Source organism: Pelecanus crispus, chromosome 8 (assembly GCF_030463565.1).
Source record: "Pelecanus crispus isolate bPelCri1 chromosome 8, bPelCri1.pri, whole genome shotgun sequence".
Classification (NCBI taxonomy): domain Eukaryota; kingdom Metazoa; phylum Chordata; class Aves; order Pelecaniformes; family Pelecanidae; genus Pelecanus; species Pelecanus crispus.
In genome coordinates, this window is record NC_134650.1 from 5,139,989 (window position 1) to 5,165,911 (window position 25,923).

Consider the following 25,923-nt stretch of genomic DNA (forward strand, 5'->3'; position numbering starts at 1 on the left):
CTCGCCAAGCCCGTGCTCCTGTCCCAAGAGTTGGTGTGACCATATCCTCTAATTGGAGTTCTGCCTTCTGGTTGACTGCACCATCTCTCCCTTCTACTTTATCAGTGTCTCTTCTACACGTACTGTAATGGATATCCCAACAGTAAATGCAGCTTGTTCCTTCCATTTCCTCTTAATTTTCTAGGCAACCTGTTGATCTGAATCACATGAATTTTCAGTGGTGCATTCAGTTGACCAACTTTTTTTGGTACATCTAATCAATTTTCGGAACAATAAAGTCAAGGCTAAGAAGAAAGGCATTGTGCGGTTTTATGTCTATAGGACCAAAAAAGCCCATCCGATTCTTCCATAGATTCAAGATCCTATCACTTGAGCTGAATAGAAATCTCTGGATTTGTTCACACGATCTTCAGATACCCGATTAATCCATTTTCAATTCCTATTTGTAGCTAAAACTTACCAACCCTCAGCGAAACAACATAAAGGATAATGTGCTGCTTGTAGTCTCCTACAGTGCAGGAGGATTCATTCAGTTGTCAGGGAGCAGCAAGGACAATTTAACACTTCTTTTCATCTGGGTAGTGGACAGATGAGGCTTTTGATTTCTCAGTGATTAGTAAGAGGTACTGTGGATTATAGATTTCACTGGATTGAGGTATTTAGTTATACCAGAATTTAATTTTTACCCTGCAGTCTGAGAGTTAAAATCATATTGGGCTATAAATGCTAGTTCTTGCCTTTGTGCTATTTGCAGATTCATCTAGGAAATGTAATACCAGTTATACTTGTTCCCTCTTGGCAGAGTAATTTGGTAGGTGGCTAATTAATGAAATTCCACCACACTTACACACACACACACATTCCCCCCTGCCCTGATTAAACATCAGCATAGTTTCACAGGTCAGTATTTCAAGGCAGTGCTGATGAGATAAGATGTCAAGTTATAATAAAAGAAGATAGTGTTGGTAAGTAAATTTAACACACGCTCACTCCAACTGGCAAAATTATGGAGCAACTAGATTTTCAGAAAGTTAATTGGATATTGAATCCTCTGAGTCATTTGAAGTGAGATGAACAAGTCTTTCCTCAAAGATGAGGACGTAGCCTTGAGATAAGTTAAATGCTGGCTGCAAGCTAAATTAGCAAATGAGAGATGGGCAAAACTTTAGTGGGGAAGATTAGGATTATTTTATGTCAGCAAGTAGACAACCTGTGATTAAAGTACCAAAACATACTGGCATGCTGAAATACAGCATTTCTGTAGTACTTCAGTTGCATTTGCAAGCTCTCAAGTAATATATGAGGTAGAGATAGCGATGGGGTCAGTGGGCCCACAGAAGATGCAAGACTCAAGAAGGACCTCTGGTACTTCTCTCTCTTAGTACTGCTCCCTCTCTCTCGTGCATTTCCAAGGGCATTAGTTGATTGATACTTTTTAGTTGGCTTTTTTCTTCACTGAAAGATGCACAGTTACCAATACCTGGAGCCCTCTGTTCTTCGCATAACATTAAGTATTCCTTGGGGGCTGCTCAGGTAGGTGTTCTGTGCTAAAGATTTGCCTCAGGAGCCCGTAATTTCTACAAGAAAAGCACATATCTTTATTTCAGAGTCATCCAGGCTATCACGCTGGTTGATGCTCACTCACATTCTGCTTTATTAACTGTTCCACATTTGTTTCTTTTTCTTGCCAGCCCACTTAAGCCAGATCCCCGGTGTAACTCCATTAAAGTCTGTATCAGTTTCAGTCAGAAGACAGATGGCCTCATGCCCTATTCCCTCCCTTCCTGTGATATACAAATGGTGTCTTGAATACTTTCAAATGTTACCAAAATACTGACTGCACTCTTGCTGTTCTAATAAAATGACAAATATTACAATTATTTTTTACACTGGATTTAAAAATTCATGGTGCAGGAGAGGGAGCAACGAGACATGGGGGTGTGGGCACAGCTTGAGATGTCATTAATGGGCAGCAATATTCTGCTTAGGACTTTCTATCTGTTCCCACTAAATCTGAGCCTGTGCTCTGCATTTGCATGTTCTCAAGGTATGGCCTAGGACTGTTAATAGTAGGCACACTTAATCTCAAAGAAATAGTAAAGGGAGTCTAGAAGCTTTTAAACATTGCTGGATAATGTAACTCTAATCGAATAAAATGGCTTCCAGTTGATCTTCTTGGGGAGGGCCAAAAGCTGCCATTCTGAAAGACAGTGTTCTCTGTTATGGGTTCCTCTGTCTCTGATTTCAGCTGCAGAAAGATGTGGGATCATTTCAGGCAGTATAACGGTATACGTTACATGGCAAATCTACATGTATGACTGTAGCGCTGGACAAATTTTAACATAATTTTGAAGCTACATGCATTATCTAGATGTTAGTAGTTATGTGACGCTTTTAAGATTTCTTCTTCCTATATTGCTTGCGTGTATGTTCTGTATGAATGCACATTGTCATCTTTACATTAATTTGGAGAAACTGCTAAGTGAAGCATCTGCTATTCTTTATTAGCTAATTATCTGCTTGTGAGTCCCAGCATTCGGCAGTTCAAGCAAATAACGTAGATGTGAATTATTCATTACATGAGAATGGCCGTAATGGGTAAGAATGAAAGATTTTAGCTGTTCCAGTCTCCTGTTTCTGATAGCACTATCAAGCATGAGCGACAAAGATACCAGAACCATAACAGCATGGAGAGATAGGGTCATTGACCCAAACTGTGCCTAATGTTTGGCTTCCATTTTCTCTTTTAGAACATAGGATGAGCAGTAATATGTATTGCCAAGCTATCAGCTTTACCATGGTGGCAAGAATGTTTATGTCTACTGTTGTTTTATTTCCATTTGTTTCTTTTTCATTTGTTCATTTTTTTTCTCGATGTGTCAGCAGTAGAGTAGAAGTATTTTAATCCTCCGAGTGACCAAAGCTGCTGTTTAGGTAAGCCTTGAGTTTCCCTCCCTTCCTATTGGTCCTATCTATTTAACAAAACCCATTTAAAAGCAGAAAGTGAAATCCTGATCCCAAAGAAACCAAAGCTTCCACTGGTCTAGAATAACACCCAGTGTTTCTCCATTAAAATATAATTATTTGTAAAAATATGGCCATTTTTAAATTTGCACATTCTCTGGTACAGGCACTTAGTATTGCCCATAGAGGTAATGGCTCTTCATGGATGTAGACATTTCTATGGCATTTTTTCAAGGCTGCCAGTTAAGGCCATCAGAGGAAGTTGTGGGTAAACAGCATTTTACAGGATCAGCTCTCCAGCTGTAACTCTCTGGGATTTTAAGCACGATGAAAACTTATTTGAGGTTACTCACAGAAAAGAAAGACTATATGATAATTTTATTTTACTACAAAAACATGACAGTCCACTGCCAATAAAAATGCACATTAATCTTCCATATTTGTAGTTATGAGCCTGCTGAGCTTCCTCTTCATTTGTTTGCTTTCTCAGGCTGCAAGTAAATAGCAAGGGTCAGTATCGCCCTTCTAGCTGTGGCCTCTTGGCTTTGTCCTGTTTCATTATAAAGCCAAATGATCCGGAAATCCACCTGAGAATGTAGTTAAGTGATGTGACATTTAGACACACTAACAAATCACCAGTAGCAGAACATGCTGAGTTTCCAATCATCCTGCAGCCTGAGAGACTGCTAAACTAATTAGCTAGATAGAAAACTTCAAGGAGGAGCTACTGAGACAATCCACCGACAGGAAGAAAGAAGGATCTTTCTTCTGAAACAATGGCATTGGCACTTTGACACCTCCTGTTCTGAAGTGTTTGCCAAGCCCTCAAAAAAATCTCTCTGTATATTAATGTCGGTGTACCACCATCCACCTTCAGCAAATACTGAGAACCACTAGTAGAGGCTACACACATACTAATGGCCATGTCCCATATAGATTCTTCCATGTTTAAGAAGACTATTATGCCTAAGAAGTATCTTGACTGTTATTGACTGTTCAGCTTACATTAAAAGACCTGATATGGTAGTCTTCCTTTAGAGAAGAAAACAAATCATGAAGATTTGTGGGCCATTTAAAAACCTACAGGGCATGAAATTGATACTGTGTGAGAAAGAGAGAAAGGAATTCCCTCATTAGGTCTTGCACATTAGTTCAGAGGCTGTTGCTGTAGTTTAATCTGAGTTCTTGTGATACGTCCTCGCAGCTCATTTGTACCAGACGTGCACATGGAATAAAGCATTAAGATACTGATATTTCTTTTAATTATGTTTTTATAATGTCTTAACTTTTTTTGCATGTGCATGTATTGTGTATGAAAGAGCAAGGGACGATGATGTAAGCAGGTATATTAAATACCCTGAACTGAAACGTTTGACTCCCTCCTTCCAAATTGTGACGTATAACATAACGGCTCTGCAGCATTATGGGCAGAATTACATTTTTACTCTGTTGTTGATGAACTGACGGTACTGAACACTAAGACTGCCTCTGTGGCAACAGTAGAAGCTGATGTGACAGTGTTTCTTTCCAAAACTTGTGATACAGTCGATCGGACGAAAACTTAACTGCTGCTTAGGCTTACTGGTTTGTACAGCTGTTCCCCACCTCTGTATCTCAGTAAAGAAAGTTACTTTAATATCCAAAGTCTTGAAAAAGGGTCAGCACACAGAAGGTGAAGCTCTTGGTTAGTTTTTTCTCTCCTGCACACCTAGCATATTCAGGTTGCCTACAGTCTTTGCTCTGACATGACTTAGAGTGGATGAAAATTTTGAGTTAGGTTTTCCGGCAGCCGCTCTGTCTTGGAAAGTACTATGAAATCAGCTGGAAAAATGATCTTGCCCAAATTATAAATGCAAATTCAGGCATCATGTCAGACAAACACATTCTCTCTGAACAGACTTTAATGTTTGACTATGGTAAAATCAAGCTAAACTCATTTTCCAGTTCAGTGTCAGCCCAAGTAACACAGGGGGGTATTGCAAACCCCACAGGGGAGGGAGGAGGAGTCAGAAAGGAGCAGAGATGCTCCCTCGTTGTCTTACTGTCCCTGTTCGTCTTACTGTGCAGCTTGCTCCACCCTCTTCTTGCAGTAGAGAAGACGTTTTTGTAGTGATGCACCCTTATTAAAATGTCAATTTACTGATTAAAAGCAAATAGAATTATATTCTGCTGAAGAAGCAGTGGAATGGATAAATTGTGCTGAAATACAATTTCTGTTCCCTTAACATCACAGCACATTTATATAAATGGAAATGGTTTTTTTCTCCTTAATGCTAAGGTCACAGTTATGCTTTTTCTATCTTCTGAATGTCATTTTTCAACAAGGATCTTGCTTGAAATTGGAAAAGCATTATTTGGTATTCCCTCCAATCTGAGATCCACTGCTTATTCTCCTGCGTTTTCCATATTCACTGGGAATGGTGAAGTCTAGAAAGGGATAGCGGTTACAGGTAACATTTACATCTTTTCAGATCAAAACTGAATGAAGTTAATTCATTTAGAATTACAGTAGTAGTTCGTGCTAGTGTCCTCCCTGTTTCCCATCTCCTGTCTCCAAACCACTGTAACACTGTTTCTTGTTCTTCACATTATTCTCGTCTCAAATTCGGGGGAATGCCTCCAGATATGTCTAGAGACAGATCAGACAAGTTGACTCAGGAAATATATATTCCCTGAAAGGGAGTAAAACCCAGTTTCCAATTCCATTGTTACTTTGTGTTTGAATTATTCAGCATTACTGATAGACATGGTTCTTTTTTATTAGAACTCTATGTTTTATCTTTGTTCTAATAAAAAGTAACATGTACATCAGGAACCCTGAATAATTAAGTGTTACTTCATAACTCAGGAAGCTTACTCTTTTTCAAGGCATTTCTTGCCTAGGTGTTCCAGAAATGAAGCAATTCTCTTATGAACAGTTGTTCCTCTGTTGTAAAAGTGGATTTTAGCTACATGCTGAGTGCAAAGTTACAGAATTTGCTGTTGTATTGCCTGAGGCCGCCTCGGCTCTTTCTCTGTGGGAAAAGGACAAAACAACATTTTAGTTATTCCAGGCAGTTACTCCAGTATCCACAAGGAACTTTTCAAACTTTAATTCTTCATAAAGGATCTTTTTTTCAGAATAATTTTAGTTAAGTATTGGCAAGAGAAATACCTTTTCTCTTCTGTCAGATGATATCTTCATCAATGTATAATTTTTTGAGAAACATAAAGCATTTTAATTAAACTGTGAAACCATTTAAAACCTTCTAAACGTTGTTTTTGTGTGCTTAAAAATTATTATCAATCACTTATCAAAAGACATATCGAGATGCCCTGGAATGCATTAATGAGACTAGAATTTTAGCCAATATGCATTTGCCAGAAAATATAAAAAACCAACCGCAAAGTGTGTTGATTTAGCAGCAGCTCTGTAGAGGTGATCTTTTGTTGTTGAAAATTAATTTTGAGATCTCAAAACCGAGAGAGGAACTGTAGGCTGTGTGAATTAAAAGCTGATCATCAGTTTCCACACTTCTGTAGCAACTAAAGTGTAGCAAGAAAAAAGCCTGCAGAAAGAACCCAGTGCTGGGGTTGTTTCCTTCTGTATGTATTGTTCTGCAGGGCTTTACATGTCCTATAACTTCACATTTTCATTGTTGTCATACCACTAGACGCTTCTAAATTGCAATGCTAATGCTCTTCCTTGTGACCATTTCCATCTTCCAGCCCATTTGACAATCTGCTTTTTCCACTTCTGAGGTTAGCTGCTTATTTTACCCTTTCATTTCATTCTGTGCAGAAAAGTCACTGATCTCCTACTGTTTAGAAACTCCTACTCTCAAAATTTCTGCCTTTGGCACAATTCCAGCAATTGCTGGTCAATTCCAGCAGAGTGGAGTTAATTTTTACAAAAATGATTTTGTAGTTTATGAATTTTCGTCTTTATTTGTTTCACATTAGAGATTCTCTCTTGCACAGTAGACTGAGGAATGGTACTACATATTCACCGATTTTTGCAGCACTTATTTCTGTTAAAGTCATGCTAGAAGAAGGAATTCTCTTTGCTGTATTTGTATTTAGTGGGCATAGTGGTGTTGAGTTGATGGTTGGACTGATGATCTTAGAGATCCTTTCCAACCTTAATGATTCCTAGTTTTTACTTGCATTAAAAAATAATCCAGCCACCAAGCCAGGAAACATGAAATTACTACTCGACCCTTAATTGGTTTACTGGTGGACTTGGTAGTGTTAGGTTAATGGTTGGACTGGATGATCTTAAAGGTCTTTTCCAACCTAAACGATTCTACAATTCTATGACTATACTTTAGAACAAGCCAGGACAGGTGTTTGTCCTTCCATTTATTTCCCTCTTAAGCCTCTTCCAGAAATCAATTATATGACTAATTGATTATCCATAGAGGAGCTTCATCTTTTCCCACTTAGGTAATTCCTCTCAAAAGCAATGAAAATTACATTAAGCTACAATCTTTTAGGCTAGGCAGCCCCAGCCAGTTACACTTTTGATGTGTTTTGTGTTGTACAGATTTCTAGATTCTATACAAACCATGTGTAGTAGAAGCAGCACTCATTCTGTAGGGTCATGTCATTTTGTCATGTCTCATGGCTAAAATCTCTATAACTTTAAAATTCTAGTGATTTCTTCTCACAATAAATGCTTTACCTGGAAACTTAAAAGTCTGCAATTTTTCTATTTCATCCCTAATCCAGAGGTGTTCTGCAGAACACTGCACATCTTGCAAGGTTCTCCACTGTGGTATCAGGTTGACAGGGACTGCTTCCATGTGATAGGACTGAAACGGATATCTTTTCATAATGAAATCAGTCTTTGAAAAGTCTTTTATTTTTGTGTTTGTTTTGCTCAGTGCACACTAAAACTAATGTAATATGGAAACAAATCTTCCTCTGTTGATGTGGAAAATAAAGTGGTTTGCCCATGTTTCCATGGAGACAATCAGACTGCCATAAATGAACATGAAACGGCTCTTAGTTCTGCAGAATTTAGCTGTCTTGAGATCATTACATTACAAGTCATTCATGGGGGCCCTTTGCTTGTGTTCTGTGATGCCTTCCAAGAGTCCCAGGGTGATTTCTAGACAGGTAAGTATTACTGCCCCCATTTTAAATGCTGAAAAGGAGAAGGAGGCATAGAGTGACTAACTCATGCATCCCAAGTCACGAAAAAGGCAATGATAGAACAAGACGACAGTGTAAGGGTGTCCTTTCCTTCCTGCCCCATTGACTAGGACAGCCACTGCCCACGAGCTGAGGTGCTAAGAACAAGCGTAAAGTTGGTAGTTCTTCCATGGCATCCTGTTTCAAAGAATGCTACCCGTATTGTACCTTATTAATTAAACATAAAATGAGCTCCTGTATTTTATAGCTGATAATGATTGGGGCCACATTCTGTTTCGCTTATCCTAGCAAATAAGCAAAGGAACATAATGGAAAAAGTAGAGATTTTCTCATTTCCCGGGCTGAATGTCTTATCTAGTTTAACATTTAAATATGAGTATGTAGAGGTACGCAGGGTGCCTGGCTGGGAATTGCTGTAACTGTAAAAACATTGATATTTAGTCTGTCGACAAATAGAGAAAACTTGTCAGCCTTTCAGAGAATTCATATCCAGAATTTCTATTGCTTGCCTAGCTCTCTGCAATGCTGTGTTAGGAAAGAATTGTAATTACGCTTACTGAAATACTGATTCGTAAAAACAGCAGTTTGGTCCTCATTTTTTAGTATTTGCTGATGGAATCAGTAATAACCGTGATGCACTTTTGCTGCTGCGTTACCTCTAAAATGTAAGCATTAAAAGATATGTTATTCATGTCTTCAAATGAGATTTAATGACATATCTAATGAAAAATGATAAAATTTGATTGGTAAGAGATTTTTCTCTGAAAAATACAGAGGAGTTCTCTATCTACTTATATTTGTTTCAATTTTATTTTTTTCTACTCATAGTTCACAGTATTACACTTCATTATAGTTCTTTAAGTTGGAAAAGGGTTCAGTTTCTGACAAGCTAGCTATCTGAATTAAATCGCAGTAAATTTTTTCCCATTATATTATTGCTTCAGTTAAAGTATAAATTACAGCAGCCTCAGAGGTATTACAGAAGTGTTTCATGACATGTAATGCAACTTCTCTCCAAGGAAATCAAAATATATATTTGTATTCATCTGAAATGGGAAAGGTGTATCTTTAATTATGTATGAATAATTTAAAATATTATTTTCTGAAGCAGGTATAACCTGCTTTGTTTTCATTGGCCTTGGAGTAAAATAATTTGTACTAAATGAAGTCCCACTAAATAAATGATAATTCATTCCAGTGTAACAGAAAGCCAAAATAGTCTATGTCAGTTCACAGGAAAAATTATATTTGTCATTTCAAAATTGGCATAGGATTGTCAAGGCCAAGCATTCAGAAATCTCAAAGTTCTCTTAAATGTACTTTTTTTTTTTTAATATAATGAATTGGACTCTTTTGTGTGGCTTTGATTTTTTAAAATCTTTGTAGTTTATGTTTTCAGTATTTCCCCAGCAGCAACAAGAATAAAATCTTACTGGCTTTTGGAGAGAAAAACAAAGTTCTGTTCTGGCAGTAGGATCTGGAGATTTAAAGGAATCAGCCAGCATCGCAGGACCTGAGTTCAGTCACAGATATGGAAAACGCAGCCTCAGCTTCTTACAGAACTCAAATCTGACTTACAGACATTTCACAAGATGTTAGCAGCTCACCAGCTCTACCAGCGGGGAGATCCAAGTGCTTTCTCTCTCTTTTCCTCACCTTCATTTGCTAGAAAATTGAGCTTGAAAGTCTGAGGGAGCGTATTTCTTTCCAGAAGAGGTATGGCCGGGCTTGGAGGCACCAGAGGGGCAGGGGGTTGCGATCAGTAATAGCTCTCCCGCAGCAAGAGCCACGCCGGCTTTGGCAGAGCCGTGAAAAGCAGGTAGGGTGGAGATCATCGGGAGCGCGTAGCAGGATGCCTGGGGTTAGAGACGCTTGACTGCGTGGTTATAGGGTACCTTTGAAAAGCAAGCAGCGCGCTGAGGCTGACCGATGGAAACGGTCACGTTTTTAGCTCTGCTCCTGTGCTGAGGCTCTGTTAAGACAGATACTGCAGAACTGTGTCCTCCCTGCAGGGCAGAAGCAGAGGTTTTTTCATTTTCTCATGTTTCACCAACGAAAGATTAGAGCAATCTTTTGAAGCTCTCTACTTCCATCCCAGGAAGCTTGAAGCTGGATCACCCCAGGGGTCTTTGGGACTCCAAGACAAAAACCGTAGAGCTGCTGTCATTAAACATACGCCAAAGCACTGCGAGTCCCTGAGAGCGGGGTTATTTTTGTCCCCTCACTACCTCCTGGAATTAGTAATTGAATGGGACATCTGACCAATGTCCTTCTGTCTGTGGGTTTTTTAGGTTAGTTTTGCCTTCAGCTTCCCAGGATGTGCAGAAAGACACCCTCGGGTATGACAATCACCAGCACACGTTATCGCACAGTGGAAGTGCGTGGCATTTAGAGAAGCATTATGGCACCGATGCCAGATCATACTTTATTGAACCCATGCGAGGGCTCCGTACTTGCACTTTGGTTGAACCTTTCCCTTGCAGGCAGGAGAGTTGTTTGTGAAAAGTGCCCCTGGTGCTAGCTGAAAACCAAAGCAGGTAGGTAGCTGTATTTGACAGCTGCTTTTTTCCAGTGGATGTTTGTTTTTTCAGCTTCAAAAGAAAGTGTTAAAAAGATACATGTATTAGCTAAACATACCTCAGTATATGAAATCTTTAAAACCTGCCCCAGTGTAGGGAAGTATTTGAGATACATTTGCAGTATATTGGGATGTAAATCATAATGCTTCATTGTCAGAAATCAAACCAGGAGCTTCTCTTGTATGACTCCAGCAAATCAACTTTGGTCTTGCACGTCTCTGCCAGTTGCTAGCCAAATACCTACATTGACGGCTGTGACTGATTATCGCATTCACCAATGGAGCACATTTCCTAGGTTAGAGTCCTGTCTTTTTTTTCTTTTCTTCACTTATTTTCACTGCATCAGATTTCTGTGTATTTCTCAAGGAAATTCATTTAAATACTGGGGTTCTTATCCTTTGCTTTGGAAGGGAAATCTGTGGAGTCCTTTGAAGCATCTTTTGCTTTGGATGGCCCTCAGCAATGTCAAAAGCAATTATATGTCAGTGGTAAGAAATTATTTTTGAAAGTGTCTGTAAAAATTAAAATAGATGTTTCTGTGCACTGTACCAACGTCTTCAGCCACTCAAAAGTGGTCCAAAACAAAACGATACAAAAATACTACGCAGTGATGGAATAAATGCTGACAGTTTGAGATGTTACTGTTTTAACTGCCTTGAGAAATTCCATTTACTGAAAATAATTCACATACATGTTTGAAACATTCAGGCCTACGGTAATTAATTTTCAGCTGAATTGATTTCTGTATGCAAATTGCTCTGAGTAATTATGCAGAGAGCATGTGAGAGAGAAAGAGAAACTTAAATATCTGAGCAAGTTAATCGAAGACATGTTCTCCCCTAGACTTGGGGGAGGGCTAACACCAATTTTCTTCCTAATGAAGCAGAATGATTTATGCCAAGATTTGTAGAAGCAGAATAAAAAACATTAGGAAGTATTTGCAATTGATATTGGGGGGGGGGGGGGGGGAGGTGTGTAATCTGTTATTAAATAACATTTTTTAAACCCAGAATTAGTAGCAATACCAGCTCTGAGAAGAAATGTTACACTCATAGAATCATAGAATAGTTTGGGCTGGAAGGGACCTTAAAGATCATGTAGTTCCAACTCCCCTGCCGTGGGCAGGGACACCTTCCACTTGTTCAGGTTGCTCAAAGTCCCATCCAACCTGGCCTTGGACACTTCCAGGGATGGGGCATCCACAGCTTCCCTGGGCAACCTGTGCCAGTGCCTCACCACCCTCAGAGTGAAGAATGTCTTCCTTGTATCTCATCGAAATCTGCCCTCTTTCAGTTTAAAGCCATCACCCCTTGTCCTATCACTACATTCCTTTGTAAAAAGTCCCTCTCCAGCTTTCTTGTAGATCCTCTTCAGGTACTGGCAGGCTGCCATAAGGTCTCCCCTGAGCCTTCTCTTCTCCAGGCTGAACAACCCCAACTCTCCCAGCCTGTCCTCACAGGAGAGGTGCTCCAGCCCTCGGATCACCTTCGTGGCCCTCCTCTGGACTTGCTCCAACAGGTCCACGTCCTTCTTATGTTGGGGGCCCCAGAGCTGAATGCAGTACCCCGGGTGGGGTCTCACCAGTAGAGGGGAGTAGAGAGCGAGAATCACCTCCCTCGACCTGCTGGTCACGCTTCTTTTGATGCAGCCCAGAATATGGTTGGCTTTCTGGGCTGTGAGCACACATTGCCGGATCACATTGAGCTTCTCATCGACCAACACCCCGAAGTCCTTCTCCTCAGGGCTGCTCTCAATACATTCTCCGCTCAGCCTCTATTTGTGCTTGGGATTGCCCTGACCCATGTGCAGGACCTTGCACTTGGCCTTGTTGAACTTCATGAGGTTCACATGGGCCCACCTCTCAAGCCTGTCAAGGTCCTTCTGGATGGCGTCCCTTCCCTCCAGTGTATTGACGGCACCACACAGCTTGGTGTCGTCAGCAAACCTGCTGAGGGTGCACTCAATCCCACTGTCCGTGCCCACCAGCAAAGATGTTAAACAGCACTGGTCCCAGTAACGACCCCTCAGGAACGCCACTTGTCACTGGTCTTCACTCAGACATTGAGCCATTGACCACAAGTCTTTGAGTGCAACCATCCAGCCAATTCCTCATCCACCGAATGGTCCGTCTGTCAAATCCACGTCCGTCCAACTTAGAGACAAGGATGTCATGCGGGACAGTGTCAAATGCTTTGCACAAGTCTAGGTAGACGACGTCAGTTGCTCTTCCCTTATCCACCAATGCTGTAACCCTGTCATAGAAGGCCACCAAGTTTGTCAGGCATGATTTCTCGTTAGTGAAGCCATGCTGGCTGTCACCAATCACCTTATTTTCCATGTGCGTTAGCATAGTTTCCAGGAGGATCTGCTTCATGATCGTGCTGGGGCAGAGGTGAGACTGACTCGCCTGTAGTTCTCCGGGTCTTCCTTTTTTCCCTTTTTAAAAATTTGGGTTATGTTTCCCCTTTTCCAGTCAGTGGGAACTTCACCGGACTGCCACAATTTCTCAAATATGATTCAGCTCCAATAAACAACATACTTTTAGCCACTCAATGTGGCCACTTACCAACTTGTAAAATAAGAAAATCTGGGGAAAAGCTATAGGCAGAAACCTTCTGAATGGCTACAAAAGCCTGGAAGTCCATCACAGGTTTACTTGGGTGTCTTGCTCATACAAGGGCAATGGGCCAGTCCCTTTGCACTCGGATTAAGCTCCACTGACAGTCTAACCTCAGCACAGGGATTGGTTGGAGTTTACTACCGGAGCATTGAAAACTATCATGTTTTCACAGAGAAGCAGAGCGACGTTCACCTGAGTGCCCTTTAAGTTAATAGTATGGCCATGTTCACCTTAAGAAAAAAAAGCATAAATTCATTATCTACTCTAAAGCTGCGTAGAAGCTCTAATTCTGGGGGGAAGTCTATGGTTTACTTTGAACAACTGAAATGTTAGAACCAAAACTGGTTTTAGCCAGCGTGTGCTAAAAACATGCTCTTTTCCTAGCAAAAATCAAGGGCAGAGTTTGTAGAGATTTTTATTAATACATGTTGAAGCTGGCTGCATGGCTTCTTACACATTTGCTCTATGATGGTTTTCATGGAAGTATATAGTAAAATTCCTCCAAGTCACTACTTAGCTGCTTTGATCACGCTTTCTCTTTGGCTGTCACCGTGCTGTAAGTGGAGGCAAGATGCTGATTTGAAACGTTGCCTCTTAGATCTGAAGTTTGACATTAGCTGCCATTTGAGCTTCAGTGCTGAGTGGGGAGGAAGCCAGGTGAGGAGTCAGCCTTCCGCCCCGACCAGCTTGTGTTCACAGCTTTCTCACTCCCGCGCCCTAGCTGCTGGCTTGTACAGCCAGGAGCTGTGCTTTCCTGCCGGTGCTTGCTTGTGGAGTATTGCTGGAATAAAGTAATACATAATAATATTGAAATGCACACCTATAATGTAATGCATTATTTAATTGAGAGGCTTTGTTTTATTATCGATCTTTTGTGTCTTAAAATACGCACTAGGATCTCTGAGTTGAAGACAGCAGCTCCCATTTTCCAGTTCATCATACCTTTCTCAACAGATGTTTTTCTTTTCTCATACAGTCAGAACAGTTCCAAAGGGATTGCATAAAAGCAACTGCTCTTGACATTTCATTATGCAGAAGTATTTTCGTCATTGAGTGATCATAGTACTTATTGTCAGGCAATTTTGAAGACAAAAACCCCAATATTTACATAATGCCATTTCTTTTTGATTGTGTAGTTTGTTTCAGCTCCACTAAACATCTATGAGTTTGAAATTACTCTCTTCCCCCAAATGAATGGTCATAAAAACAAAATCAAGCTCATAAATCTTGCTGTGAACTAGTTGTACAGTTTCTGCAGGGTTACACAGCCATTGCTGCAAGACATTGAAAGTATTTATTTGTTGCCACCCTTTGAAAGTCAAATGTGTGAAAAGTAAATTTACTCTGTTGTGATTAACACAGTGACCCGTAGCTGCAGCATACAGAGCTACAGGCTTACAGAGCACGTTCTCCCTGTACTGCCGTTGTCTGAACTAAGGAGTTTCCTCCAAGTCATAAGTCTTCTTTTATAGTGGTAATATATAAAAACATGGAATGTAATAGAAAAGTATCTCAAACACCGTTGTTAGGTCTTTATCCCACACCGATTTATTTTGCAAACTCACAGCCTCTGGTGAACGGTGCAGGGAGGGGAGAGGGAAGTGTGTACAGTTCACAAATGAACGTTCTCTGGTCTGCTTTGTGGAGCTGGAGGGAGAGGGATTTGGGATGCAATTAGTGTTTTCAATCCTTTTGGCATTGGAAAGAGATGCCAGCGTACCGTGAGGAGGTTGTTAATGGTCTGATGCAATCCCTGGTGTTTATTGTTTACCAATTATTCTGGTATCTCTGTGAGGTAACCACCGAAGATTTATAGTTTTAATAGGGAACTTAGGTTGCTATGCATAATAAAAGCTTGACTAAAAAAATAGGAACACAATTCCTTCGTCTCTTAATGACAGGAGTTCTGATCCTGCACCTCCATTTTGTGTAAATGGGCCTGGCATAGGTTTGGGTCACTGCATATAGATGAAAGCCTTTCCCCTTTGCTGTGCAATCATCTGACCTGTAGAGCTAGCAGACCAAGGGAGTACAATTTTCCTACAAAAACATTGTGGCCAATGAAGCAGAAGCTTTAGCCCATCTAAACACTTTTTCACCTGTTCTCTGCTGACAGGAAGAGACTTCAGAGCTCAGGGTACCAGGATAGCTGGCCAGAAAACAAATGTCAGCAGCAGAAACATCTGGGTGTTAAGTGAGGAAGAGTAAGATTTTTGAGCCAAGATAAAAAGCCAGAAATTCTAAATTTTCCCAGGATAAAAAACTTTTGAAAATTATTATACTGAGAGATGTGCAGTACTATATTTCCCTGTACTTCAGCTGGCTGTCTCCTGGGGTGGGTACTTCCCTTGGAGACCAACTGTGCAGGGATTTCAACAACATGGGCAAAGCTCAGGACAGGCAACTATGGAGTCTGGACTCACAAAAAGATAGGCAGGGTGAATGAACTGGGTGTTCATCAATGTTCATGTGAAATCTTTAATTCCAATACTGGCTGGACACATATCACCTCCAAAAACTTTGGACCAATCCTCAGCCACTGTCAGGTCAGAATAACTAACCTTATCAACTTCATCTTCGGTCTCAGTCTAAAGAAAAACTGGGAAAATATTCACATATTACAGCCAAGCTTAAGGTTTTTTTGCTATTACTGTGCAGACAGACCTGAGTAGCTATGTGCAGACCCTTTAACATAGAAAAGGGATGGCTGTAGTTTTCCTTTCAAGCTGATAAAGTAACATCTTTAAAATAAAAAATTTCCATTTTTTTCCTCACGCCCCTTCCCACTTTCATTTATTTATTTGTACTTTTGGCTCTTCATTTTCAGAGATTTCATACTCATTGCTTTAGGACAAAAAGAACTTGATGACAAATATGGTTGTTATGTTTCATCTTATTCCCAAGGGTCTTTTCTTCTGCAGATGATGAGCATCTGCTCCTAGTCATGTAGGAATCTGATTAACAAACCATGATCTTTGATTAGCATATTTCAGAAATTGTTTCTTATTATAAGCTCTCCTTAGGGCTTGTGTTGCTTAGCAGTAGAACAACCTTCCGAACTTATTTAACATGTTGAGGAACTTTGCAGACATATAAATTCCTCTTTTGACCTTTTATGTTCATACAGATCATGCATTCTGCATAAGTGGAAAAGAATCTCAAGAAATAATAATCCAGATTGTGATGTCTTCTGTCAAAGCCCATAGTTTTGCTTGTATTTGATAAACTTCCTTCTACTGTGTTGAACTGTATGTAAGGGCTGTTTGTAATGAATAATAAATGATGCTTCTCTAGTGTGTTCCATTTAAGGATCTTCATGAGCTTTTCCACTATGAATGAAATTATTCCTCCAACACACAGGTGGGGAAAAGCTTTATTTATTATTATTGCCAACATTATTATTCTTTTCAGATTTTAGAAGCAAGACACTGAGGTAGAGAGAAGTTGAGGCCTGATTTAAAAGGGAATAGTGACCGGGATTTCCCACCATGTCTTTTCCCATTCCTGTGCTTCAAACTGATGACCATTCAACAATATTCTTCTCTTTTGATAGACAAATTTTAATTGCAAAATATTTCAAAGTTGTGTTTCTTTTAACAGTAATGTGTTGTGTGACGCTATTTCAGAATATACATACTTCAGCAATGCATGCATTTTTATTGCCTTAGAAGACCTAAGAAGTTCCTGAAGTGGATATAATTCTTCAATTAGAATAAACGTTGCTATGAAAAATGCTAAGTATTGAAACTCTGCATGATGTCATATAGGCCATGTGGGCCTAAATCGTGCTTCTCTTGTTCATGCCAAACTAGTGTTGGCTTTCAAGGCTAAACCCACATCCCCACTTACACAGGCTCTGGCTAATAGAAAGCTATGAGTACAAGGCCAGAGAGTGCTCTCCAGGAGCCCAGCGATGTTGGCAGCTATTAGCGCTGGGCTCCTAGCCAATATGCACAGTGGTTTCTGTTGATGCAGCGTTTTGCATCAAGGATGTGTCACTAGCAAAAGCAGACAACGTGCACGTGCTCCAGTAAAAGAGCAAGGCCAGGTGCAAGGCAGCAGAAGTTCTGGTCGTTAATTTTTTTTGTGTGGATATGACCTTTGAATTGTATCAGCCCACTGAACCTACAATCTGGTGACCCTTCACGCTCCGAATGGCGTTTATGTATTGAGGGCTTTGCAGAGGGAGGGTATCTCACCCTGCTTTGCAGTTGAAGAATATCTAGGTAGACACATAGGTAAGGAAATTGTGGCGTGCCATTTCAATCCCTGTCAAATATCTCCCTCAGTCTTTAACCCGGCCTCCAGTGAGGGTGAAGTAAGAGGATTAAGAATGTATATCTCACCCGTGTTCCGGGAATGTAAAGAGCCAGGAATGGGCTACTTCTCACGTGCCAGTTAGTCTGACTTAGAAAAAACACCAAAAGGCAACAACAAAACACCTCTGAAGAACCATTCCGGACTTTGGTCTTCTCAGTGGGACAGACCCTGGCCCCTCAAACACTGCTTATGTATTTATTTTCCTAATGGCAGCTCATTGGATGTTGATGCCTTGTTGTTTATGGTGCAGGAAACAGATGGCCTTTTCTCCTTCCTTGCTCACTTCACCTTTTCTATCAGTTTTAATGGCTTTAAAAGAAAAAGCTTTTAAAACTTTTGTTTTGTTTTTACATTTTCCCCGTCTTGCACCAAAGGCATTCCACTGAATACATATGCGCTAGTGAAGCTCAATTGCCCGTCACAAATGCGTAATGGGTGTTAATATGGTACGAGCTTGTAGCTATGACTGTTTAAACCAACCCAGAACAGCTGCAGCACTTCAGCACTGCAGGAAAACAGAAGAATCCTCTGCTTGTTGGAATTAACATTTGCTGTCATGTAAAGAAATTTGGTACACAGAAAACTGATACTTCTTGTACTTCAAATAGTATCCTTTAAAAGTTTCTCTGCTCGTTCAGTGAAAGGGGGAAACTCAGTTATCGTAATGTGCAATAAGAGCTTTATACGGTCCCAGAAATGAAACTAAGAGTTCCTCATTTCCAAGAGTGGCCCGTTATGTGGAGGGGGAGGGGAGAGGCAAAATGGGATTTGAAGACACATTGAAGAGGAACAGAAAGTCACATCCATGGCAAAATAATGTCCAAAAAAAGCTTAAATAAAAATCACTTCTTAAACAAAGGTGAAATTCCTCTGTATGGCTGTGACTTCCCTTCTTCTGAAGTATTCCCATAACCATTTTTTGAGTATTTCTAATTCATCCTGGCAGATACGTCTTATTGCTGATCTTTAGAAGCATCCTTTTGTAAGAGAATGAATTTAGATAGATAGCATTTCGAATGGGACTTGATTGCGGAAAAGTATTTATAAGAGATTTTCCCAGGTGGGATCAGCGCTCTAATTGGAGTGGTATCCAGCATAGCACTGTATTGCTCCTCTTTTATTATTTCAAAGATTACCAAATCACCACTCATTTAAGGAAGCAGTCTATTGAAATTTGGCAGGAGCAGACAGGCTCGCACGCTGGCAGGACAACAAATACCGTCTGCCTCTGGTGAGCTTCTGTAGGGACCAGGAGGCAGCTCAGTGTCTGCTCCAGTGCCTAATGCACCAGCATCTTCTTGCCTCTGTGAAGGAGCAGCTCATGCCTCCACTAAATTCAGACCCTCTTGCTCCCTTTGGGTGCTAAACAGGATTATCCGCAGCCAAATCCTAATTTTAGCGCATCAAGCCTCTGATGCATGCTGAGTATCTTCATTTATTTGAAGATGGGGGAAAGGTATGTGCAGTCCTAGCAAAACCTAGTGTAATGTGGCATGTGCTAATTTCTTACATTTTTATGTATAGAGAAAAAGATGAAGGGGATCCTCAAGCTCTCGCTGCTCCTTTCTGAGTGTGTTTGTTGCATCTGAGGAAAATGGTGCATCGCAAGCTAAATGGGGCTTTGCAGAAGCCTCCTGTTGAGTATTGGCAGTGCATCGCTGTGCCATTTCAGTCCCCGAGTACCCTTTTCAGATAAGCGGGGCGTGTGTGCGCGCACATGTGTGTGTTCATCCTTGTGTCCTGGCTAGACGCCGATTTTTGGTAATTACTTTCTGTCTGCAGTCCTTTAAGTCCATTTGCATCGTCATTAGGGTACAGCATTACTCGTTCCTTCAAGTCCGCTCTTGCGCTGCCTTGCTGTTACAGAGGCAGATTGTACCCAGAGGATTGGTGAATGGATATGTTCAGGAGGAAGGTTCATGGGGTCTTTCCTAACCAAAACTGTAAAGAGGGTACCTGAGGGTAAATGCTAGTACCCTGCGCTTGCCAAGGCAGGATTGCATGTCACTTCTGCGCGTTTTCCAGACTCCTGACTAGCTGCAGTACCTCAAATCACCCATCACATTAGACGAAGAGAAACTCCCTGTCCTGCCACCGCCTTGACTCCAGCAACTTAGGAACTGTTGAGATAAAGATTGCCCGCTGTATTATTGCTCCTGGGGCTGGCTGAAGTACTAAAGCTGCATTCCTGGGCAACGTGTCCCTGTCTGTCCCCAGATCCTGTTAGGCTCCTGTTAGGCTGCTGGAGAAAAGGACAAAGCAGCAGTGATCGCTCCTCAGGGAACCAAAGCCTCAGACCAAAGCAAGGATGCTAGCACCAAGAGGGGGAACATTGGGTGGTGTCACAAGGAGAACAAAGAGTGTGAGGATGAACTTCAGAGGAAGAACTTTCCCTGGGGAGCATCAGCAGGGACAACAGCTTGGGCATATTTGCTCTGAGATAGCAACTCATCATGCTCCCTAATCCCACTTCCAGCAGCACTGCTGGTGATGTAAGCTTTTGTATAAAAGCCCAGGATTATTTTATTGTTATTACTGCTCTTCTACTCAAGCGTTTTAAGTACAGGAGATGCTTATCTGTAAAAATTAAAAATAATGTCTACAAAATAATATGCCTGTTTTACAGTATCTGTGAAATGAATTTTATTAGCACTCTGCAATATGTGTTGTTAGATAGCTTCTAAAATCCTAGTCATTTTGTTCCTTGTGAGTGTATTTTATTCCACCATAACTTTTCTATGAAGTAAACAGCATGATATAGCTTATTATACCAGAACTTCATCCCAAAGTATCATGCCTAATATTCAAGTAAATGCCAAGTTAGACTCAGATCACTGTTCTATAGTCAGAGTCTTTAAGGTCTCCATCTGTCTTTCTACTTAAACATCTCGATTTAACATGCAGTCTGAAAACAATGGCACACACTGTAAAGTGGCAAAGTATTTATTCGCTCAGATGTGGGAGTGTTCATTCTAACCAGTTGTCATCTGTCAACCAAGAGATGATGTTATATACATTTCTCACCTTCTTTTTTGATATGTTTGCTTTTTTATAGCCCTTGATCCATCCAAAGATCCATGTTTGAAGGTGAAGTGCAGCCCACATAAAGTGTGTGTCACTCATGACTATGAAACTGCTATTTGTGTAAGCCGCAAGCAGCTGGTACACAGGTAAGGAAGCTTGGTGTTGTTTGAGGTTTTTGTGTCTTCATAGACATCCAGTATGATGGGAAGTAGTGAAATGAGAAAACTCCAAAATGAACTTTAAAAAGCATAATTTTAAAACGTTCCTTTAAAGTTTAATTTGCATTTTTTTTTCCAAAAACAAGCGGCAGTCTTATTATTTATAACTGAGGCTATTCCAAAAAGATGAACTGGAACATGGTGCACCATGTAGCATGGAGTGCAGGGTGCTCTCCCCGTTCTGGGAGTGGTTTTCACCTTCCAGAGAGCTGTACTAAGCATATTTTAAAATCTGAAAACCTCTAATATGAAATGAAAAGATAGTGTCAGAGACATCTACAGTTCTAGTAACTTAATTAGAAGCAATTAAAAGGAGATTAATAAAGAATTTTTTTTTTTAAATACGCCAAACCTCTGCTTAAATTTGGTAAAGAACTGAAAAATATTGGTGGAACTTTGTTGAGCATCTCCCTGGGCAGTCACATAATTACAGAAAGCTCCAGATGTGATTGTTGAGTGACTGATTAAGAGTAAATGTAATAGCTAATATGTTAAAAGCTTTGGCCAAGATGTTCAAATTAGACCACAGAACTTCACTGAGAGAAGTTATGAATAAACAAAGAAAAGCCTACTGAGCAGAGGTTGAAATAGGCTATGAATGATCAAGAATGAAGAAATTTGTAAACAAATTTAGAGAAAACAAACTAACTGCCCTATTTTGGAAGCAGAACAAGTAGAACCAGTAAGGAAACTGGTCTTGGGTATCTCCAGAGTCTCTCTGAGTCAAGACCCAGATTAAAACTGAAGAAATAAGCCCCTCCACTTGCCAGCAGCTGTCGAATAAAACCTGTACTGCTGTAAGGGGCAACTCTGAATGGTTGGCCTGGACTTTAGGAAAAGTGTGGTGTGTTGCTTCCATTACATTTGAGTGATAAATCTGGGGGCTGGTCTCCAGTTTCTTTCCCTATTTAGTAGGGAAGCAAAAATTTGCCTGTAACAACTCAGGTCCGTAAATGTCATTGTCAGCTGAGATTTTAGTTCCACAACTCTTTAAGCCAAACCAAATTCAGGATGATCTGATTCCCATGTACCAGTACTGCAGCTCATCTTCTCTCACTGCTACCTGGCTGAGGAAGCTAATCCAGTAAAAAAAAAAAAAAAAAAAGCCTTTGATTTATAATACAAAGTTAATGGTGCAATGTGTGTGAGGCAGTATGTTTAATCTTTGGTTTTCAATATGGAATGCACCCTGGAAGGATGTTAGGAATATGGCCATGTGCAGTGCTTACGTTCTAATGACATTTTTGGCATTATGTAGCTTACATTTTCTAGTTAGGATGGATCTAAAGCGCTTGCATTATATTGTAGTCCTTATGATATATAGACATGGATGTTGAGCCTAATGCTTTCTGAGCTATTTCCAGTATTTAATGTCCCAAAAGTGGTCAAAATGATACAGAGTAATGGTATGGAGGAGGAGCTGAATATCCCTTTTTTCCCGACATCAGGCTGTGTTTCATGTGATCTCTCTATGATTCCTCCACTGCCTGCAGCTATTTCAGCTAACCTTTGAGTAGCACTCTGACTATGGAGATGAATAGAAAAGTATTGAAAACTTACTTTGAAAATTCTCCAAACAATTTCCAGCAAGTTTTGTAATGCTGAAAGAACTACTGCTGATGTGTGATAGTGGCACACATGTCCCCAAAGTGTTTTTATTCTCAAAATATCTGGCTACCCTTGCCTCAGAGGGTAGACACATCAATGAGGAAAATAACTAGGCCAAATTCTCTGCTGATTTGAATCAGTGGAGTGACACCACTAAAGATTTTCATCTTTAGTCCCACAACATTCTGCTCTTTTTTCTGTGCCTGACCTGAATACTTCTGTACGTCTGACTCCAGTCATATTTAAGGCTGTGTTCATCAAGAGTAAATGCATTACAAGAGGTGGAGTTGCACCTATTTAAAACCAGTGAAAGCCCGAATACATGAGTGTGGGTGCACGTGTAGTAAGAACCATCAAATAACACAGCACCATTGCAATTGCTTTACACATCCACAGTGCTTTTGGGTGTGCTCAGAAGGATTTTCCATTTCATGCATCATTATCAACTTGCTGTAGTGGCTTTACAAAGCATGTAGGCTCAGCAAAAAGTAATCAGGAGAGCAACATCCTGCGTTATTGCTCAGGCTTTCAGACAGAGCTACGCCGATTTGCATCACCTGATTAACTGGCCTGCTGAAGAGTTGCAGCAAGGAAACTGTATTTTTCCAGGCGTAGCGTAGCTAACTTTGAAATCACCAGTGACAACGCAATGCCATTGCTGTTTCATTTCCTTTGTGCTGGAATGCACACTTTTTAAACCACTGCAGGAATACAATAGCAATGTATAAAGTTGAGTTAAATGGAAACTTGTTGTTTTGCATTTACTCAGACCCTGGCTCCGTGATGGCTAACTCATTCTGTAAGGCTTTCAGGCAGAGCAAGCCTCTCACATCTGGCAACACGGTAGGTTTGGTTGTGGGTTACCCCAGGGTGCCAAAGGAACCTGCTAGGAGTCCCATGCCCCAGGGGCAGCCTGGCCTCTGCCGTGCAGCCTCCTCCCTCCCTCTTCCTCCTCCCCTCCACAGTCACCTGGTGAGCTGGGTCTTGAAGATAAGGGAGAAGATGTCTGAGAGGTATTTCAGAAAGATAATAGCGTTTTGTCAGCCCATCCTCTAAGGCGTTTACAGTACAAATTGGACAGGGCATTAAGAGAAAAGGCAAGACCGAGCAGTGATCGAAGTGTGTGTAAAAGATAAATTTGAAGGTACCTTCTTATATGCTTAATAGTCCTTGGACTAATGATGGAGCCTTATGAAATCTTTTGTGTGGATTAAAACCCCTTTCAATTTGGATATGATCTATGAGGAAGAGTCTTTATTAGTTCAGTTTTACATGAAATTCAGTAGCTAATGTATCTCAAAGATTTCTCATACATTTGCATTCCTGTAAAACTTTGTGCCATTTGTCTCTGCTGGTGTTAGTGCAGCTGATGGGAAGGAAAGATGTCACTCTTGGGCTTTTTTTTTTTTAAAGAACAGAATGAGAAAAGAAGACTGATGAAAAAATAATGGCCATATTAACATGTCCTGAGTTTACAGCTTTGTTCAGTCCATTTAACTGGTGATCAGCAATTAGTTCATCACTGCAGTGTGTGCCACTCACAAAGGTAATCAAGCAATGTCTCTGCTTCTCTGCTGTGACTCAGAAATCCAGCTATTCACTCAGTATTTCTTCAGTGCTTTTGAGGCTACTGCTGCTGACAAAAGAGGCCACTACTGAGTTCCTCACAAATGTTTTTTTAAGATCTGGACCAGTTCCCAGATAAAACATCTGTTCTTCTAAATTATGCATCAAAAGCTTGGGCTGACCAACGTGGCAATGTTGGCAACTACACTTAGCCACAATGAGCAGACAAATCTCCCTCTCTTTCTTTACAAATCCTGCGTTTGATACAACATTTCTGGTTAGGAAGGACCCTGTTGAAAGTAAGTCCAGTAAAATATCCCCATATGTGAAACTGAGCATTTTCATACCACTGCTATCAATGTGCTATTCATGTGCTTCAGATTGTATCCAAAAGGGAATTCACGAATGAAGGAAATTAAAGTTGCAAGAATGTCAGTGACCCACCTGCTTTCAAGAACTGCTTGGGAGCATTACGGAAAAATCTTTGACCACAGCAAATGCACTTTTAGGGATGTACTAGAAAGTTATGCACGTAAGCAAAGATTTTAAACAGCGCTATTCCTCAATGTCTATGTATTAGATCAACAGTTACCTTTTAAAATGCACTAAATATAGGGCCTAAAAACCCTGACCCTGTTGGTTTGCTCTCCTCTCTGGCTCGTGCAGGTCTGTGTTTTCTCTTGCTTGCTTTGGTGCTAAATGCTAATGAGGGTTGGCACGACACCAAGGGCTCCTTTGGGTGTCATATCTTCCCATGCTGAAAACCTGACTCCCACATTTTCAGTGGCCTGACCGATGTGAGGGAGGGCTTGTTCCTAAGCTCGTGATGTTTAATTCTGCGTGATTTATGTGGTAATGTTTGTCAAAGCCTGAATACGTGAGCAATCTGTATGAGGTGGTGTAACAGAACCAGACCTGGGAGATGATTAATTACCTTTGGATCTACTGGTAACATCAGCTTGTTCCCCAATTAGTCTTGCGGTGTTCATAGCTTTCTTCTATTCTCTTGTTCATTTTCCTGCTGATTCAGGAAATAATTGTTGTTCATTTCTGTATTAAGTACAAGTCAGGAAAAAAAGCATATCCTAAAGGGAACTTTACAAAATAACGTTGTTCGGCTTCCTCTTGGTGTATCTATCAGTGTTAATTGTATGTTTTACTTGTATGTATTTTCTTGAATGGGCCACCACATGCAGCACGATGGAAGAACCCAGACAATAATAGGGCAAGACCATGCTGTAGTTTATTCATTTTTTTGTCTTGCTCCATCGAGGCTATCCAACAAGTTTTTCTAGTAAGCTTTTATTACTTCTGAACGTTTCCAAAGCAAAGTGTCGCTATTTCTAACTTCTCTGCAAATCCCTACTTTTCTTTTAGTTTGTGCTAAAAATGGAAGGGATGTGACTCCCTAACAGGGTGAATTCTCCCCCATTTCATTAAAGTCTTGATGCTGTTTTGTAAGCTGGCAGATGCAAGACAGGCAAAAGTATGCAGAAAATTTGGAAAACCTGCTGTAAAAATACTGCTCTTTCAATTATTGTTTAATCTTAGGTGAGTAAAAATGCAGTTATTTTCAATGGTGCTGCAGTAGAGCACAGTTTGTTCATCCACCTCGGGTAGGCAGCATGCCGAAAAAAGGGGTTCTGGACACTGAGGCCTTCCTAGAGTAGCAGCGCTCCATACCTTTAATGGTGAGATGTGGGACTCCACTCAATAATTTAGGATAATACAGCTCTATTATAAAATCATTAAGATTAAATTGCTAACGTGCACTGCATATGGAAAACATAAATATCAAAATTATTTTTCACATCCCCAAAGTTTTTTTGAAATTCTGGGATGAATTCACAGTTATGAATTAATTTTTACTGCAGAGTTGCTTATGGGC

At 40.5% G+C, this 25,923-nt stretch overlaps 1 protein-coding gene across 1 annotated transcript in view; it reads left to right on the top strand.

Annotated features, from left to right (window-relative positions):
• SPOCK1 (SPARC (osteonectin), cwcv and kazal like domains proteoglycan 1) overlaps nucleotides 1-25,923 on the top strand; it is a 329,292-nt gene that overhangs the window by 175,457 nt on the left and 127,912 nt on the right. Inside the window, exon 4 of the mRNA XM_075715200.1 lies at nucleotides 20,675-20,789. Coding sequence (XP_075571315.1) covers nucleotides 20,675-20,789 — 115 coding nt within the window. The remainder of the gene's footprint in view (nucleotides 1-20,674; nucleotides 20,790-25,923) is intronic.